Consider the following 16,060-nt stretch of genomic DNA (forward strand, 5'->3'; position numbering starts at 1 on the left):
AAGGCTACGTTTGTCTTATTAATTTAAGCAAAACTACATTTTAAGGTAGATTATATTTAACTAGTAACTACTCTACTTGTATCAGATGAGGGGCGATAAAAAACACTCAGATACTACTTACTTTAAAACTTTATTGAAATTACTTATCTTATTTTAAACATACTGATCACAGACTTAAGATGACAGAGGTTAAGCGTTTTCTCGTTCAACCATAGAATCCATATCCTCCTCCATATCCGCCCCCAAAGCCACCATATCCACCCCGGAAGCCACCAAACCCACCCCCGAAACCACGCCCGTATCCTCCACCAAATCCTCCGAATTTGACAAATCCGATAGCGCCGCCGCCGCCGAATCCACCGTATCTCCGATATCCGCCAAAACCGCCGCCGTATCCGCCGTATCCGCCGTAGCCTCCCCAGGCGGACTCCTGGGGCTCCAGGGTCTCTTCAGCAACAACGACGGGCACCGCTTGCTCGACCGGCAGTGCTGTGGCGAACGCCAAGCAGGCGCATACCAAAAGGCATAGGCTACCGATCTGCAAAAGATAAATTAGTTGAAGTCTACAGAGGAATATAGCTTACAATTTTGTTAATACCTCTCGCTATATTGTTTGCCTGAACTTAGAATTTTTCCCAGATTTCTGTTAACTAAATTATGATTCTAAATAAATGTCACTACATATTTGGTAAATGGTCCCAGAATCGGAGGAGCAATCCGGCCAAAGGTTCCGGGCAAGGAAATAAAAAACCTATCTAATACGACTCTCATAAATAATTACGTTAGGAAATAAAAATATTAGGAACGTAATCGCAAATGTTGGCTTAAGTATCGTTGAATGGCCATACTGACATGACACAGATTATTAAAAAATATATAAAACTCGTTCTTGTTTTTTTAAATAGTCAATAAGTTTGTACTCACGGTGTTCATTGCGGAGATTCCTGAGTAGTAGTGTGCGATTTGGCCCATCTTCGCCAACTATTTATACGTGATTATACATTTTTTTGCAAACCATAGCCGCAAAGGTAAATAACCGCTGAGTCTCAATGCTGGTTTTTTGTTATAGGTATCATAACACATAAAAATTATAGATTGTATGTTATGACCTTATACATACATATGGACTTGGTATTCGTATTTAAACATTATGCAAAAGTGGGAATTTTGGGATGCTGTGTACAAATATCATTATAGATACATATACGATAGGTAAGTATAATCTTATAATCAGATCCTGATATTTTATTACAAGATTATACATTCCTTATGAATACAGCTAAAATAAACTAAGCAATATTTCTATTCACTTATAGATATTATTTAAGTGCTAACAAAATAAATCTAAGCAGCATACTTGCGTTATAATGCGCTAATTTTTGTAACTACTGGTCCGATTTGATAATTATTTATACGAAGATATCCTAAGTATAGTAGTATATCTAGAAACCCATATCAAGTGAAGAAGCGTAGCACAGCTCGTACACATAATAATCTCTTTTGTATGTCTATACAAGCAATATAATAAATTCTAATAAATGAATGTTAATGTTAATGAAGTTGCATAGTGAAATAAGAGGAATTTCAGATTATATAACTAATTATCAATCCCACTTTACCAGTCATTAAAGAACGTTTTTTTTTGTCAAATTAATGGGTTAAAATTATGTTTCGAATATTATGACCAGGTACAAGCGACCTTTGGATTTCTTTGGGTGTGATCTACAATTTAAATTTTTTACGTTTTTATTTTCTGCGCCTTAGAATAATTTGAAGTCAAAATTAATTATTTAAAATGACTGACAATTATGGACCATTTTATAAATATTCCGTATTTTGCCTCTTATAAAATAAAAAATTATTGGCAGTTTTTTCTCAGTGTACTAACTGATGGCTGCGACTTCGTTCGCGTACGGAAGAATTTTTGATAAGGAGTCAAAATTGTTAGACATATTTAAAAAAATCTTTATACACTTTATTGAGGGTCTTTCCGTCGGACGCCAATATAAAAAGACCTGAAGAGTTACTCACCCTGGAGAAAGCCACATAAAGTCGCAATAAGCGGTATACGCGGGATAAGTACAGTTTCACCGGCACCAGTCCCAGTTAGAATCTTTGCTCCAATTAAATCTTTATACTTCAACAGGAAATGCTCATTAGGCTGAACAACTTTTGTGAAGGCGTCATTCCTTTATTTCCTATAGTTTAGCTGGACCATCACGGGTCTGCGTCAGGTGTTCTAGATCTTCGATTTTTACACCTCAACAGAAAATGCTCCTCAGACTGAACAATTTTTGTTAAGTCGTCATTATTCTATATTTCCTATAAAGCTAAACTATAGGAAATATAGAAATGACGCCCTAACAAAAGTTGTTTAGCCTGTTGAGAATATTCTGTTGAGGTGTAAAAATCGAAGATTTGGATATAAATCCTTGCTAAAACATAGACTATTATTAGTAACTTAGACGGTAGGTCGTCATTATGAAGTAAAATTCACATTTTTGTGGAAAACGTTGCGTATTTTTAAGGTTACAATTAATTAAATGGTAATTTAATGTTACTTTAGTATGTCAATTTTATTAATTCACTAGCTTTTTTCCGCGGCTTCGCACGCGTGTACTTCATTTCTTAAAAGGAGTCAAAGTAAAATTTCAGTTATTCTTTTATCGCCTATTCTAAGACTTATCAAATTTATTTATTACTATGATTCAAATTCGTATTTCTTGTCATCTTTAGTTCAATTCCCCGTTTCCTACGATTTCCGCTACGTCTCTCGTTCCGAAACTTGTACTGTCCAGTTTCCTGCAAATTGTCCCATGTCGTTTCCCGCAACATGCCCCATTCCGCTCCCGCTCCCGCTCCCGCTCCCGCTTCCCGTAACGCGTACCGAACATTTCATGGACCTCTCTTCAAAAAGAATAAAGTTTCACATAAATTTCCACCCCTACATCATTCCCTTAGAGATGCAGTTTTCTAAATCTAATTAATGCATTATTATGTTTTACCAATTACAAATTTAAATTAAAAGTTTCATGTGTCTTACTTCATCAATGACGATGTTTCATACAAACTTGCAACCCCTAGTTAACCCCAATAGGGATGTAATTTTCAAAATATAATAAATGCATTATTATTTTTTATCAACTACAAATTTAAATAAAAAATTTCATGTTTTCACTTAAAAATGACAAAGTTTCATACAAATTTGCAATCCCTATATCACCCCTATAGAGATGTCATTTTTAAAATATAATTAATGCATTATTATTTTTTACCATTTACAAATTTAAATTAAAATTTCATGTGTCTACTTCATAAATGACGATTTTTCATATAAACTTGTAACCCTTATTTCACCTCTATGGGGATGTAATTTCCAAATCGAATTAATGCATTATTATTTATTATTAACTACAAATTTAAATAAAAAAATTCATGTTTTTCACTTCAAAAATGACGAAGTTTCATATAAATTGGCAACCCCTATTGCACCACCTTATGAATGGAATTTCGAAATATCCTTTCTTAGCGAATGTCTCCTAGTCACAATCTACCTTCCTGCCAAAATTTCATCTTCATGGGCTCAGTAGTTTTCGAGATTTCGTGATACGTGAGTGAGTGAATGTTTTTCGCTTTTATATAAGATAGATTTCGATTTCACAAAAATATACAGGCCTAGGACTGCTTTTTTACTCCGAAATAAATCAGGTCTTACGACGACATCACTGTCATACGTATAAATTTGACATTTAGAAAACAGTTTCCCATTTGACTTGTTTAGCTTATCTAAGTGTTACTGAGTTACACATAAAGAGAAAATGAAGTTCCTAAAATTCATGATGCTTTCAGTTGCATAAAAAATATAATGCTAAATAATATTTTAAAAATATCCATAGGTGATCGCTGTGAAAGCTAAACCACTATGCCCGGGGTTAAATATTTATCGCACATGGAGCAGCGGGCAACAGCTAGTAATTTTTAAATAGGTGGTGCTTGTGATTCACAATTGTTAGTCGCACTGCCTCATATGCCTTTGTTATAATTATTATTGACTAAATAATACATATGTAATAAAGGAATTGAACGGTTTACAAAACCTTGATTTAAATATTTTATATTCTGCACATTACACTTAATGATGTTTCATTAAAATTGTTTATAACTATTTTTATTCAAATAAATTATAATAGTCATATTAATTAAGTAAACGAAATCAGTTTTTTATAATTAGTAAAGTAAAGCTACCTAAGTCTGGATTTTCTTTTTAGTTAATCTATAACCTACTTAAGTTAACTTATTGTCGTATATTGTACTATATTATTGCTGTTTAAAAAAGTAATATATAGGCATATTACCTATATATTTAAAATATATTTTAAAATTAATTCGATTTAAAAATAACTTTTAGAACTTTTTAGTGTGTTAGGCAATTTTTTAGTTGTTAAACTTATTTTTATTCGATTTAATATGTATGTATTAGTATAGGACCATGCCCCATTACTCAGTCGCGCTTCGTCTTTTTGACGTACGTTGTTGTCTGTTCCAGAACAACGCAGATATTGTATGAAGTCGCAACACATGTCAGTGTCAAAACCATGCATCTATAATGTAATAGAAGACAATGCATCTACAACGCGACTGAGCAATGGCTCAGTCGCGTTGTAGATGCATTGTTTTCTAATCAATAAAAATCTAATCAATAAAATCAATATACTAGAGCCATGCCCCATTTTGCATTGCTCTAGTATATTGATTTTATGTACCACTAACGCCATCTAGAAACTATTAAACAAATTAAGCATAAATGTGCTACCATAACATACTTGTGCTACTATCTTATGCCGGCTCCACACTATCACTTCGCCGAACTTGGCGGATCCGGCTTACATTGCTGGTTTTTCAAAGAACATTGCGTCGGCATCTATCTGAGTTCGGCGATAGTGTCTAGCCGGCATAACACTGCAAAAATAAATGATGCCGTTAAGATCCTATATACGTATCCACCACACGCATAAATTTTTTTTTCAATTAATCGCCTTAAAGTTGAGGAATATTATCTAATGTTGCCGTGTTGCATCGTGTTGCTCAATAAAAGTTAACTGCGGTGTGGATGCACGGTTGGAACCATGTTCCATTACATTGAAATTACATTAATCGTACCGTAGCGGTAGCGGAAAACGGGATAAAACAGAACACGTACCGGGAACGGGACGGCATAAGTAGCGAGAAACGGGAAATGGAAAGAGAGACGTAGGAATAAGTACATAAGGACAGACACACAGCGGGAAGCGACGGTTTTATAAGTATTATGAATTGATAGCGATTTCACAAAATTTAATATTTTAATGTTATCATATATTTCATTAATATTAGAAAAGTGAAAGTTTGTATGTTTGTAACTTCTACACGCTCAAACGGCGGGGCCGATGTTTATAATTGGTTTTAAGGTAGTTGACACCTAGAATTAACACAAAGAGTACTTATTATTCCTAAACTACGCTATTTCCGTCACTGTTCATAAACACGTAAGTATTTTTAAAATTTTTTCGGTAGCTTCGTAACACCGCGGGGTGCATCTAGTAATACTTACATAACTACTTACAAAGAATTACGTACATTTAAAACTTATATTCTTGAATATATACTACAAATACTTCTTATACTGACGAAGAACAATATTTTTATAACTAGCCGGAAGATTAGGTTTTGGCAAAAAGTCGCGATTTCATAATTTCCCATAGTTTCGGTCAGGCACTAGTTGTAAATATCTGCAACAAAACTTCATTCTCTATAGCCGATAGCCGATAGCCGATATAGCGTCATCCATGATAATAACTAAACAGGACTTTAAATTAATTTCCATAACCAGATTCTACTGAGCAACAATTTTAGCTAGACAGAAAAACATATTTTTCATATTTTAGACTCCTAAGTATTTGGTAACTAAGTTTTTTGTAAAATATATGATAAATAAAACAATTATTTTAATAACACCTTTAAATATTTTAACAGCGTGGAATGAAAGAATAAAAAATGAATTTATGAAAATTACAATTTTCAAATTAATTTATTGTATTTCATTCGGAGTAGTATATCACTCGTCAGTCATTATACGCAATATTTTTTATGGGAACATTAACACTATAAAAAATAGTGAGAATGTTCCTATAAAAAATACAAATTATTGTATTGCAAATTAAAGTTGACTAAACTATCTAATTGCTTCTACGTATAAAACACTAGTACTATTACTATAATACATACATACCTACCTACTAATAGCCCCGGGCCCCGGGACACTGGGAGGCTACCATGAAAAGCAATGACGTGCTACGTGTTCTATAATATCCACGTCTTTGCGTTCACGTTCCCATTTCTTACACGTCGTCCATGATATGTGAAAAAGAGACCGCATCAGGACGTCGGGAACGTGAACATGTTTGTATATTTCGTGGTAGGCCTTCTGTTGTGTAATATTTACAACTAGAATTAAAATAATGGTGCATGCTTTGGTGCATGTAATGGTGGATGATAGATTTTTTAAAATTTTGGCTTCTAACAAAGTAATCAAATACAAAAACCAATAATTTGTTTATATGCTATATGGCACTTAGTCAACCATGGTTGGTTTTAGGAAATGTTCATGCTACAAACCCGAAATTTGTAAGTAAGTTACTTTTTAGTTGTATCTACGGATTATAGCGATGTTATTTCATTATCATACGCTTGCTTGTCCTTAGAGGCAGGATCAGAAACGACATCCCGTCTTTGTTTCTTGTCAATGAATAATAGCAAGCTGAAAAAAGAAAAATACAATTTATTTAATGAACGTATACTTTATACAAATGTACTTATATAAAAATATATAGTGAATTACTAAATGATAATATTTTAAATTAAATCTAGAAATTTAAATAATGAAATCGAATAGCAGGCCGCCTCCAAATATTTGTAAGTATTTTTGTATAACAGTACCAAGTAACTATTAATACCTAAGCCTGAGTTTGTAACTTCTTTCCATTTATGTTGGGTTTGTTTCGTATCATTAGAACTTGACTTCAAAATACCTAAATTTTCTTGTGTTTTGAGATTTTTACACAAGATCGTGTAATCTAAAAATGACTGTTTTTGGAAGTGACTGAGAATCAAATCGGAAGAGGTAACATACTGTGATGTTGAACAGTAGTTAGTGGTCCTATGGTTTGACCATCTGTCTGTGATCGAAAGATTTCAGGTTCGAATTCTTGCTTCATGAGTTTGCGTACTAATCTGACTCATGTTAGTAGTTCTCATCGATCAACATTTTTCTGGTGAAGAAAAACATCGTGATGAAACTTGGACACTGATTGGCGGTTTATGTTCACCGACATCTAATGTCATCTATGCGACTACTTGCCATTAGATGTCTGTAGGTAAGTAGTCTTAAGTCATGTCAGATGCCTTTAGGCGACTTGTATAAAATCTGATATCTGTGTTAGCAATAACACACTCGGAAAGGAAAAGGAGGTAAGATATACCTAATTATAAGCAGATACTTACAGCATTATAATGAAGTTTGGTATTGTTAATATAGATCCCATAAGATAGGCGGCGCCTGCAAACTGATCTTTGTAGTTGACCCAGACCTGGGTGTACAGGGGAATGGCTGTGATACCAATCAATGAGTCCACAAAGGCGATGATCGAACATAGCTTACCTAAAAATGCAAAGCTATAGTTTTTAAGAGTGTCATTATTTTAGGATATTTTTACTGGGATTACCGTCAAATGTGCAGTTTGTGCAGATTCTTTAATCGGACATCAAGAGTTTGAAATTTAAAAGATATAAGGTAAGGTAAAATATTTCTGGTATAGTGTTTGCATTGCATGTATCTACAGTAAGTATTCTATAAAAATCTTGAGGTGAGTTAAACATAAGTATAAAAAGTAATATCCTACCAATATCTCCTGAATCAACAATTTTGGTACTCAGTGATCGGATAACGATCACACCGATGTTCCCAAATATGTCAGAGACTGCTCCTGTGTAAAGCCATATTTGATTTGGAGCAAAAGCGTATATGAAATTGCTAGCGGTCCTGCACACTGTTGAAATAACTCCCAACAGACAATCGTGGATTTTAAGTGTATCTGTGAAAAGTTTGACTCCTATCGCTGTACCTGTAATAATAATAAAATATTAAAAAGTGTCTCTCCGCTGATCATGATGTGTTTTCCTTTTTGTGTATATAGTTTGATATTATTGTATTGAATTCTAGTTTTATTTTGATGGTATTTGTAGGCATTCATTAATTTTGTTTATCTTACCTATAGTGTTTATGATTTGCACAGTGGAGTCGAACTGAGTGTATTCAACTTCATTCATAGAATAACGATCTAGGAGATAGTTATAGACCGTCGCAGTCAAACCTAAAAGGTTATAAATAAAGTGGAGACATGAAAATTAATGATGGTGATGATTAATTAAAGTTGACGTTCAATAAACAAATTGTAAATATTTACGTATTTTGTTGACACAAATGTAATGTCATACTTAGTAAGTAGTTAATTCTCTCTATTAGCAAATAACTTGAAATTTCTTAAACAGTTGAACAATTTCTTCGAATATAACATCCAAGTTTTCTAAAAGAACTTAACTAATGTAACTTACCGTAAAGAGGTCCCAATATTACTATGTATCCAATCAAAACCATAACAATTTGTGCAAGCTTCTGTCCTCTTGAAAGTACCAATAATGAGAACGATTCCCAAAAGTTTTTTGGATTTACGAAATTCACAATTTTATTGAAGAGTGTACCTTCCTCTTTTTTCAAATTGATGTCGTGTATTTTTAAATACGTATACAGAACTCCAAGTATACTACATACTAGTGATATGATGATGGGCACTGTATATCCCGTAGACTGTGTCAATTGGCCAGCTATTAGTTGGCCTATTATTGAACTCACAGATGATATAACACCAATTGCACCCATTTTAACCGTACGCTGCTCTGGTTCAGTGGCATCAGCTACATAACTGTAAACACCTGAGAGCAAAACTGTAAATCCACCAGTAAGTGTCAAAACTATAGAATCAGTTAATGAAATAATCCAAATCGGCATATTGGGGAGAAAAATTCCTGATAAGTACGTAGCACCTGATAAAACTTGCCCAATAATCGGGACTAAAATAATCGCTTTTCTATTTCCTGTTCTATCACTCCAGGCTCCAATATTTAGCACAAATATGGCTGGTAAAAATTTTTCCAATGGTTGCTTCCATGTATACAAATCACCAATAGCTGAGGATACCTCATCTTTTCTCGAAAATGTTGAATTATCATCGATTCCTTCAACAATTTTGTAACAAATATCGCTTGGAAAATTTAAGTCTACCGTGCACTCTCTTTCTGTAATAAATTTTTGCGTAGCAACATAGCTCAAAGAGTTGCTAATAAAATATATAGCTAAAAATGGCTCCACTGTGATGAATTTACAAAGTTTGTTTATTTTTTCACGAAATGTTAATGTTTTCTTCGTTTTTTCTTCACTATCTTCATTTTCTTTATTTGATAGCTCAAATTGACTTTCACCAATATTCATTTTAGATATTCACTCGGGGCTTGCTATGCACTGAACATCTCAACGGATACTAAATAATCTTATTTTAAACTGCTATTTGATAAAACTTGTTTGTCAAGGTCAATATATTTGCAATTTAAGATTGTTTTTGGTCAAGATTATAGGTATGCAGGCAAATAGGTATCTTTATCGTAATTTCAAAACTTTAATCATAATAGTACAAAAATTTTGAAATCTTGTAATTTGAGGCATGGAGACCACACGTATCAAAATAGAATTTAATATTAAAATCGCCTCTAGAATTCTCCATTCCTAGATGTGGTATGAGACTATTAAGGGATAAAAAGTCTTGACAGTATACAGGCAACAACAGAGAGTGAGAGAGACGTATAGGTATACATTTTGTAGACTCACAACTGGCAAGATGCTAAAAATAGATTAAACTAAAGGTCACGTGAACACATTCCTTGAAGACGTCTCGTGCGGAATAAAAGAACGACAGTTTCCGACAATTTTATTATAAAAATATCAATGGTCACACTGGTATCATACACTCTTTCGACTAAACTGAAACTAAAAGGCGAAAAAAGTATATTCCCGAAATGTGTGTGGGATAAATTCAGACTGCTATTACGAAATTTACAGAAAAATATAATCTTATAGATCACTTTTCTTACCTTTCAAATATTTACAATTTTGGTTTTAATGGCAACGTAAAATAACAAACTACTCGATCATCAACTTCAACGCATCGGGTCACTGGATAAATCGCAGTTGTTTTCAATTCTACATTATATTTAGTGACATTATTGGTAGAGCTGTCTTTCTTTGTGATATTTGAACTTAATGTGGTTGTGTTCTTTTCAAGTGATGAATTTTGTTGTATAGTGTTTGTATTAAATATTGATATATCTGTAGATAATTTTGTTATAAGTGCAGAAGTATTAACTACATTTGATTTTACAGTCTCTGATATATTTTTATCTTTAGTTGTTTTTAATTCTATACTAGGAGTTTTCGTATTTAGAGATGTTGAAATTAGATCTGTTAATGTCACGTGGTTGTTGGTAATCGGTACGGATACATTAATGGCATTTGTTTTTCCAGTTTTAAATATGTTAGTATCTAAAAATGCTTTAGTGGTTATTAATAAAGTTGTTTTTGGATTTAAAATTTGTATTATATCTGTTAATGACACATTCTTTTCAGTGATAGGTAGAGATGCATTTATTGTATTTGACATTATTTTTAATGTATTAGACTCTGATACAGCTTTAGTTGTTTTTAACTTTAAAACTTCAGCTTTTGTATTTAGAGACTTTTGTTTTATTTTTGTTGTATCTCTTTCTTTCAACAATGATGGTATCGTTGGAGATAACATTAATTGAATGACTTGATTGTTTTCTCGTGATAGTATGTGATGAACATTTTCTCGTTCAGCTATGTGAAGATCTTTTTGTCGGGTTGTCTCGACGCGAATATTTTCTCTAGATGCTTTGTAATGATAGCGGTCAGGCGTTGCTTTGTAGTAATAATTTTGTCGTGTACTTTCCTGGTAATGATTATTTTGTATCGCTCTGTGATGATAATTTTTTCGCGCTGTTTTTTTATCTTCATTTTCTTTTGCCGCATTTTCGTAATTTGCAGGTGGTCGCCTTGGATTAAGAAATGGGCCAGTAACATATCCACACTCGATTCTGTCACCACGTATACGACATCCATCACCAATATCTTCGGATGATTCTTTGTTTTTAACTTTATCAGGATTTTTATTATAGCCACATATAATTCTATTATTCACTGTTCGGCAATCATTTTCATCGAAATCATATCCATGGCATGGCTTTTTGATTGGTGCATTCTGGTTATCTTCATTACGTAAAAATAATTTAGCATTTTCTTGTTTAGGCATTAACTTGTTAATTATATGAGATTGTTTAGATTCGAACATGAGAGGATCAAAAAGGGGATGACTAAGTTTCGGAGCTGATTCACAGAAGATAATTAGTTTTAATATGATTAAATATCGTCGCTGTAAATAACATTAACATACACATATTTTAATTATGTAATAAAATGTATATAAACAAAAAATATTACTTCGTATATGGGCTCTGTGTTTCAAACTTACCCATGAGAACATTAACATTGTTTATTGATAGCATACATGAGCTGTAGTTTCATTTAAAAGAACAATTCAATCTCCTCGGAATAGGTAACGACAGAATATTAGAATTTTTAAAATTGTAGAAATTTTAAAATAAAATCTTCACTCAACTCTTGTATATTAATATTTGAATTTTCATGTCCCAGAAAACTATTCCACGATTTTCGATAATATATATAAAATATGAAAAGAAATAACGATAGACTGTGTTTGTCAGTAATGAATAATCGAGTAAATAAAATTTAATATAACAATTTTAGGATTAGTTATATAGTATTAAAGAATCTGCAAACAGTTTTAAGGGGAATGAAAATCGTTGAAGTGAATTGCGATAAAGTGATGGGTCTCTCATGATCACGACCCTCAGACATGTGGAATAAGACTGTGAGAATGTGCGTTGTCTGTCAGCTACGGTAGAGTTTTATGTGTATTGATATTATTGTTTTATTATTTACAAATTCAAAATACATGTACATACATATTAGAAAAATTTACAAATGTACAACATAACATATAGCAACATAAGATTCACTAAAACAAAAGGCTTATAGATAATCAAAAATGCTATTATTGTATTTATAATATGAATCTGAATATTATTGTTTCATCTTTGAACGTGTTACTTTATCTTTTAGTTCTTTTAGATTGTCCTTAACATCTGAATAATAAGGTTTGAATACATCTAATTTTGATGACAATTTATTAGTTTTGCTATTTTTTGTTTTTTCATAAGCTAACAACATTTCATCCATTTTTTGCTTGCTAAATTTTTTAGGTTCAGTTTTGGATTGTGTTAACTTAGTTAGCGATAGTTTTCCCTTCCTGTAATCATCAACCATTTTATTAAAAACATTTGCCTTAGATCCCGATAATGACAATTTTTTTTTCAATTCATCTTTATCCATGTTTTTAAGATTATCTAAATTAACAACATTACTTTTCCTTTTTTTAGTATTGTCATAAACTGTGAGCATTTCATCGATTTTTTGTTTATTTAATTTCTTAGGTTCAGTTTTGGATTGTGTTAATTTAGTTAGAGAAATTTTTCCTTTTCTGTAATCATCAACCATTTTGTTAAAAGCATTTGCCTTAGATCCAGATAATGAGAGTTTTCTTCTCAACTCATCTTTATCCATGTATTTAAGGTTATCTAAACTAACTGCATTGTTTTTGGTTTTTTTTTTCTCGTCATATAATTTGAGCATTTCATCGACTTTTTCTTTGTTCAATTTCTTAGGTTCATTTTTGGATTGTGTTAAGTCAGTTAGAGAAATTTTTCCTTTCCTGTAGTCATCAACCATTTTATTAAAAACTTTTGCTTCAGATCCAGATAGAGAAAGTTTTCTTTTTAACTCATCTTTGTCCATATTTTTAAAGTTATCTATATTAATTACGTTATTTTTGCTTTTTTTTGTTTTTTCATAAACTTTGGTTTGTGTTAATTCAGTTAGGGATATTTTTCCTTTCTTTTCAAACAATTTGTTATAAACCTTTGCCTTAGATCCAGAAAGAGAAAATTTCCTTTTTAACTCATCAGCATCGATGTTTTTATAGTTATCTAAATTAATACTTTTCTTGCGCATATTGTCATATAGATTTTTTATTTTATCTAAGTTGTTAATATCTAGTTCCCTTTCATTATATTTTTGATTGAAATAGTCTTTGGATTTTGATGTAAGTTCAGAAGCAGAAGCAAAAGATGTATTACGAAGCGCATATTTATTTAAAATGCCGGATTTTTCGGTTGAACTTTTTTTCTTTGACTTCTTTGTATCTGACGTAAACCCTAGTTCAGATATGCCAAATACTTTTCTCTTTAAACGTCGTTTTAATCTTCTGTATATACAATTATTTAGTTTTCTTATCCATGCTTTAGGCCCATACTTATAACAGCAAGTATCTTTCTTTCTTTTTTTCTTTCTTTTGCCATCGGTCATTTGCTGGGAAAGTTAGAGTTGTTAGTTATCATTACAAATTTTAAGAATGAATTGAAAGTAGAATCCGAACTCGTTTTATATTTCGAAAGTAGTAAAATAGTACTTAGGTAGTAGGTAGATATGTGTGCCAAATTTAAATATACATTAATTCCAATAAAATACATTTAAATTACATACATTTATTGTTAATATTAAATACATTTAATAATACAACTATAACAGCTTACCTGCTTTTCTTTGGAAAACTATGAAATTTCATAGTAATTTCAAATTAGTTTAGTAATAAAAGAAAAATTGTTACATTTTGTCACCACACGTCTGTGGACACTTGGTAAGCTTAAAAAAAATTGCATGTTACTATTTTTGATCAAATAATTAAGTACGATTGTTTATAAACTGGTGCATTTTGTTTTTATTTTCATTAAACATAAATACGACTTGCCCTTCTACTTTCATTTACACTTCACTTTTTAGTTCTATGATTGACGATTTTGTCAACTTCATCGTTCAGAACCATAGATCTTTAAAAAAGAAAAAATGCTGATAACATAATTAATAAAGAGAATTGTATTTAATGTAAGTATGGAATTAATAGGTACTCCGGATTATCCACTAATTAGACGAATTCCATATTACCTATATAAATCCAATCCAGCTTACGGTATAACTTCTTTACGTATTAACCGGTTCCAGTCTTAGGTTCCAATTAGTCACGTAGCATAGATCAACAAAAAGAAAAAAGAAACGCGTTATGTCGTCACCTGCTTTAGAATTTATGGGTAAACAATTTTTCACAGATAATTTTCTGCAAGAATATCTCCTTTATTTATTTTTGTTATTACTATTATTGTTCTGAGAAGAGCATTAAAACCAAAGATAATATATTCATTTCCTACGTTTAGAATATTTAAAAAAATGTTTCCTTTGACATCGTGTATGTTTACACATTCCTTTCGCTAATTTCCTTTTTGTTTTTTTGTCCCGAATCGTCTTATGCAATTATAATATTCATAAAATGCTATGACGATGTAGCATTTTTTTCTGCTCTTTTCTTTACCTTCAAATGCCTAAAGCATTTTCCCCATGATTCTTCCATCCTAACCAAATGGAATATAGTAATTACCTGCTGTTAACAATGGTCAACAATAATACAAGTGAAAGGTAAATTTTAGTTTCAGTAAATACACATATTTTTTTACTTAAGTAAGGTACAACACAATGTTTTCACTGTGGCGAAGGGTCATCACAAATGTTGACTGGCTAATAATAAGAAAATGTTTGTGTGTTTTGCCACTGCTATTTGAAATTTATGATTTATTTTTGATATTCCTTGACACAGGGAAAGGCGATGGCAAAGAAGACCAAAAATAAAGGCACTTGCTGTTATAAGTATGGTCCACAAGCATGCATAAGAGTACTTTGTAAGTGTACGTGTAAATTATGTATGAAATGTTTAAAGGCAACACTTTGTTGTATTTGGAAACGATGCAAAAGATGTTGCAAGAAAAAGAAAACAATAAAACCACCTCCAAAAATACCTTCACTTAAAGACTTACAGATGATTGATGGTTTCACTGCATCAGAACTCAATAAAAAGTATACGGTAAATGCATCAAAAGCTCCACTTTTGGATGAGCTAGTCAAAGAATACAAACAAGGACATTTAGTAGCGACCGAAACGAAATATCCTCCAGGAAAAGAATTAGATAAAAATAAATTAGACAAAATAATTAAACAATATGAAAAAGTAAGGAAAAAAAGTGTTGCAGATGTTGATCAGTTGAAAAACTTGGAAATAGACGATTTAAAACGAAGGTTTTCAATATCTAGATCTAAGGGAAAAGTTTTTAATAAGATGATTGTTGATTACAGAAAAGGCAAATTAACTCTGACACAACTGACACAATCCAAAACAGAGCCCAAGAAACTAAACAAACAACAAATGAATGATATGATTGAAATTTATAAGAAAACCAAAAAAAGCAAAGTAGAATATCTAAAAGATAAATTTTTGACAATTGATATGAAAAAGGTCATAGGTCATCGTCAATAATAAAAATTATAATTTGTATAACCTTTCCTATCCAAACTAATGACATCCTAGTTTCGGGTAATCCCTTTTTCAACAGAAAATCTCAACTCGTCAACATACATTGTGAAGAAAACTACAGCCGCACGAGCTCGCGCCTCTACCCAACCTCTAGTTCTTCTATGTACAACCATTTTTAGGGTATTTTTTACTTCAAAATGAAAAAGTATTTTATTCCCAAGTATTTTATAACTCGATATATTTTCCTTTTTTTACGGTCCCTTTTATATGTGAAAAAATGAAAAAATCAAACTTGTAAATTTGTGAAATCAAAACACCTGGGGCTCGAATGCAATTGATGTCAA

General features: G+C 31.8%; 3 protein-coding genes across 3 annotated transcripts; all 3 read right to left on the reverse strand.

The window, feature by feature from the left end:
• Positions 1-111: 111 nt before the first annotated feature.
• On the reverse strand, positions 112-1,067 carry LOC128677497 (uncharacterized). Its single transcript, XM_053758395.1, has 2 exons — positions 925-1,067; positions 112-538 (listed from the first exon to the last, which is right to left on the reverse strand). Exons 1-2 carry the CDS (start codon positions 970-972, stop codon positions 206-208), a joined length of 381 nt encoding a protein of 126 aa, XP_053614370.1. The 5' UTR covers positions 973-1,067; the 3' UTR covers positions 112-205.
• Positions 1,068-5,982: 4,915 nt separating this feature from the next.
• LOC128677492 (probable peptidoglycan muropeptide transporter SLC46) lies at positions 5,983-9,956 on the reverse strand. The gene is made up of 5 exons (XM_053758385.1): positions 8,650-9,956; positions 8,307-8,408; positions 7,938-8,159; positions 7,540-7,696; positions 5,983-6,796 (listed from the first exon to the last, which is right to left on the reverse strand). The coding sequence occupies exons 1-5, from the start codon at positions 9,581-9,583 to the stop codon at positions 6,697-6,699; spliced, it is 1,515 nt and encodes a 504-aa protein (XP_053614360.1). The 5' UTR covers positions 9,584-9,956; the 3' UTR covers positions 5,983-6,696.
• A 107-nt stretch (positions 9,957-10,063) lies between these two features.
• Positions 10,064-11,811, reverse strand: LOC128677490 (uncharacterized). The gene is made up of 2 exons (XM_053758383.2): positions 11,694-11,811; positions 10,064-11,594 (listed from the first exon to the last, which is right to left on the reverse strand). The coding sequence occupies exons 1-2, from the start codon at positions 11,709-11,711 to the stop codon at positions 10,251-10,253; spliced, it is 1,362 nt and encodes a 453-aa protein (XP_053614358.1). The 5' UTR covers positions 11,712-11,811; the 3' UTR covers positions 10,064-10,250.
• Between the last annotated feature and the right edge of the window lie 4,249 nt (positions 11,812-16,060).

This window comes from Plodia interpunctella, chromosome 18 (genome assembly GCF_027563975.2).
Source record: "Plodia interpunctella isolate USDA-ARS_2022_Savannah chromosome 18, ilPloInte3.2, whole genome shotgun sequence".
In the NCBI taxonomy this organism is placed as follows: Eukaryota; Metazoa; Arthropoda; class Insecta; order Lepidoptera; family Pyralidae; genus Plodia; species Plodia interpunctella.

Excerpts from the sequence above, each read along its gene's own strand:
- LOC128677497 (XM_053758395.1), bottom strand. The coding sequence starts at position 972 with ATGGGCCAAATCGCACACTACTACTCAGGAATCTCCGCAATGAACACC. Across the intron at positions 539-924 it reads GAATCTCCGCAATGAACACC|ATCGGTAGCCTATGCCTTTT; the intron begins GTGAGTACAAAC and ends TATCTTTTGCAG.
- LOC128677492 (XM_053758385.1), bottom strand. The coding sequence starts at position 9,583 with ATGAATATTGGTGAAAGTCAATTTGAGCTATCAAATAAAGAAAATGAA. Across the intron at positions 8,409-8,649 it reads AATATTGGGACCTCTTTACG|GTTTGACTGCGACGGTCTAT; the intron begins GTAAGTTACATT and ends ATAACCTTTTAG. Across the intron at positions 6,797-7,539 it reads CCAAACTTCATTATAATGCT|CTTGCTATTATTCATTGACA; the intron begins GTAAGTATCTGC and ends TTCTTTTTTCAG.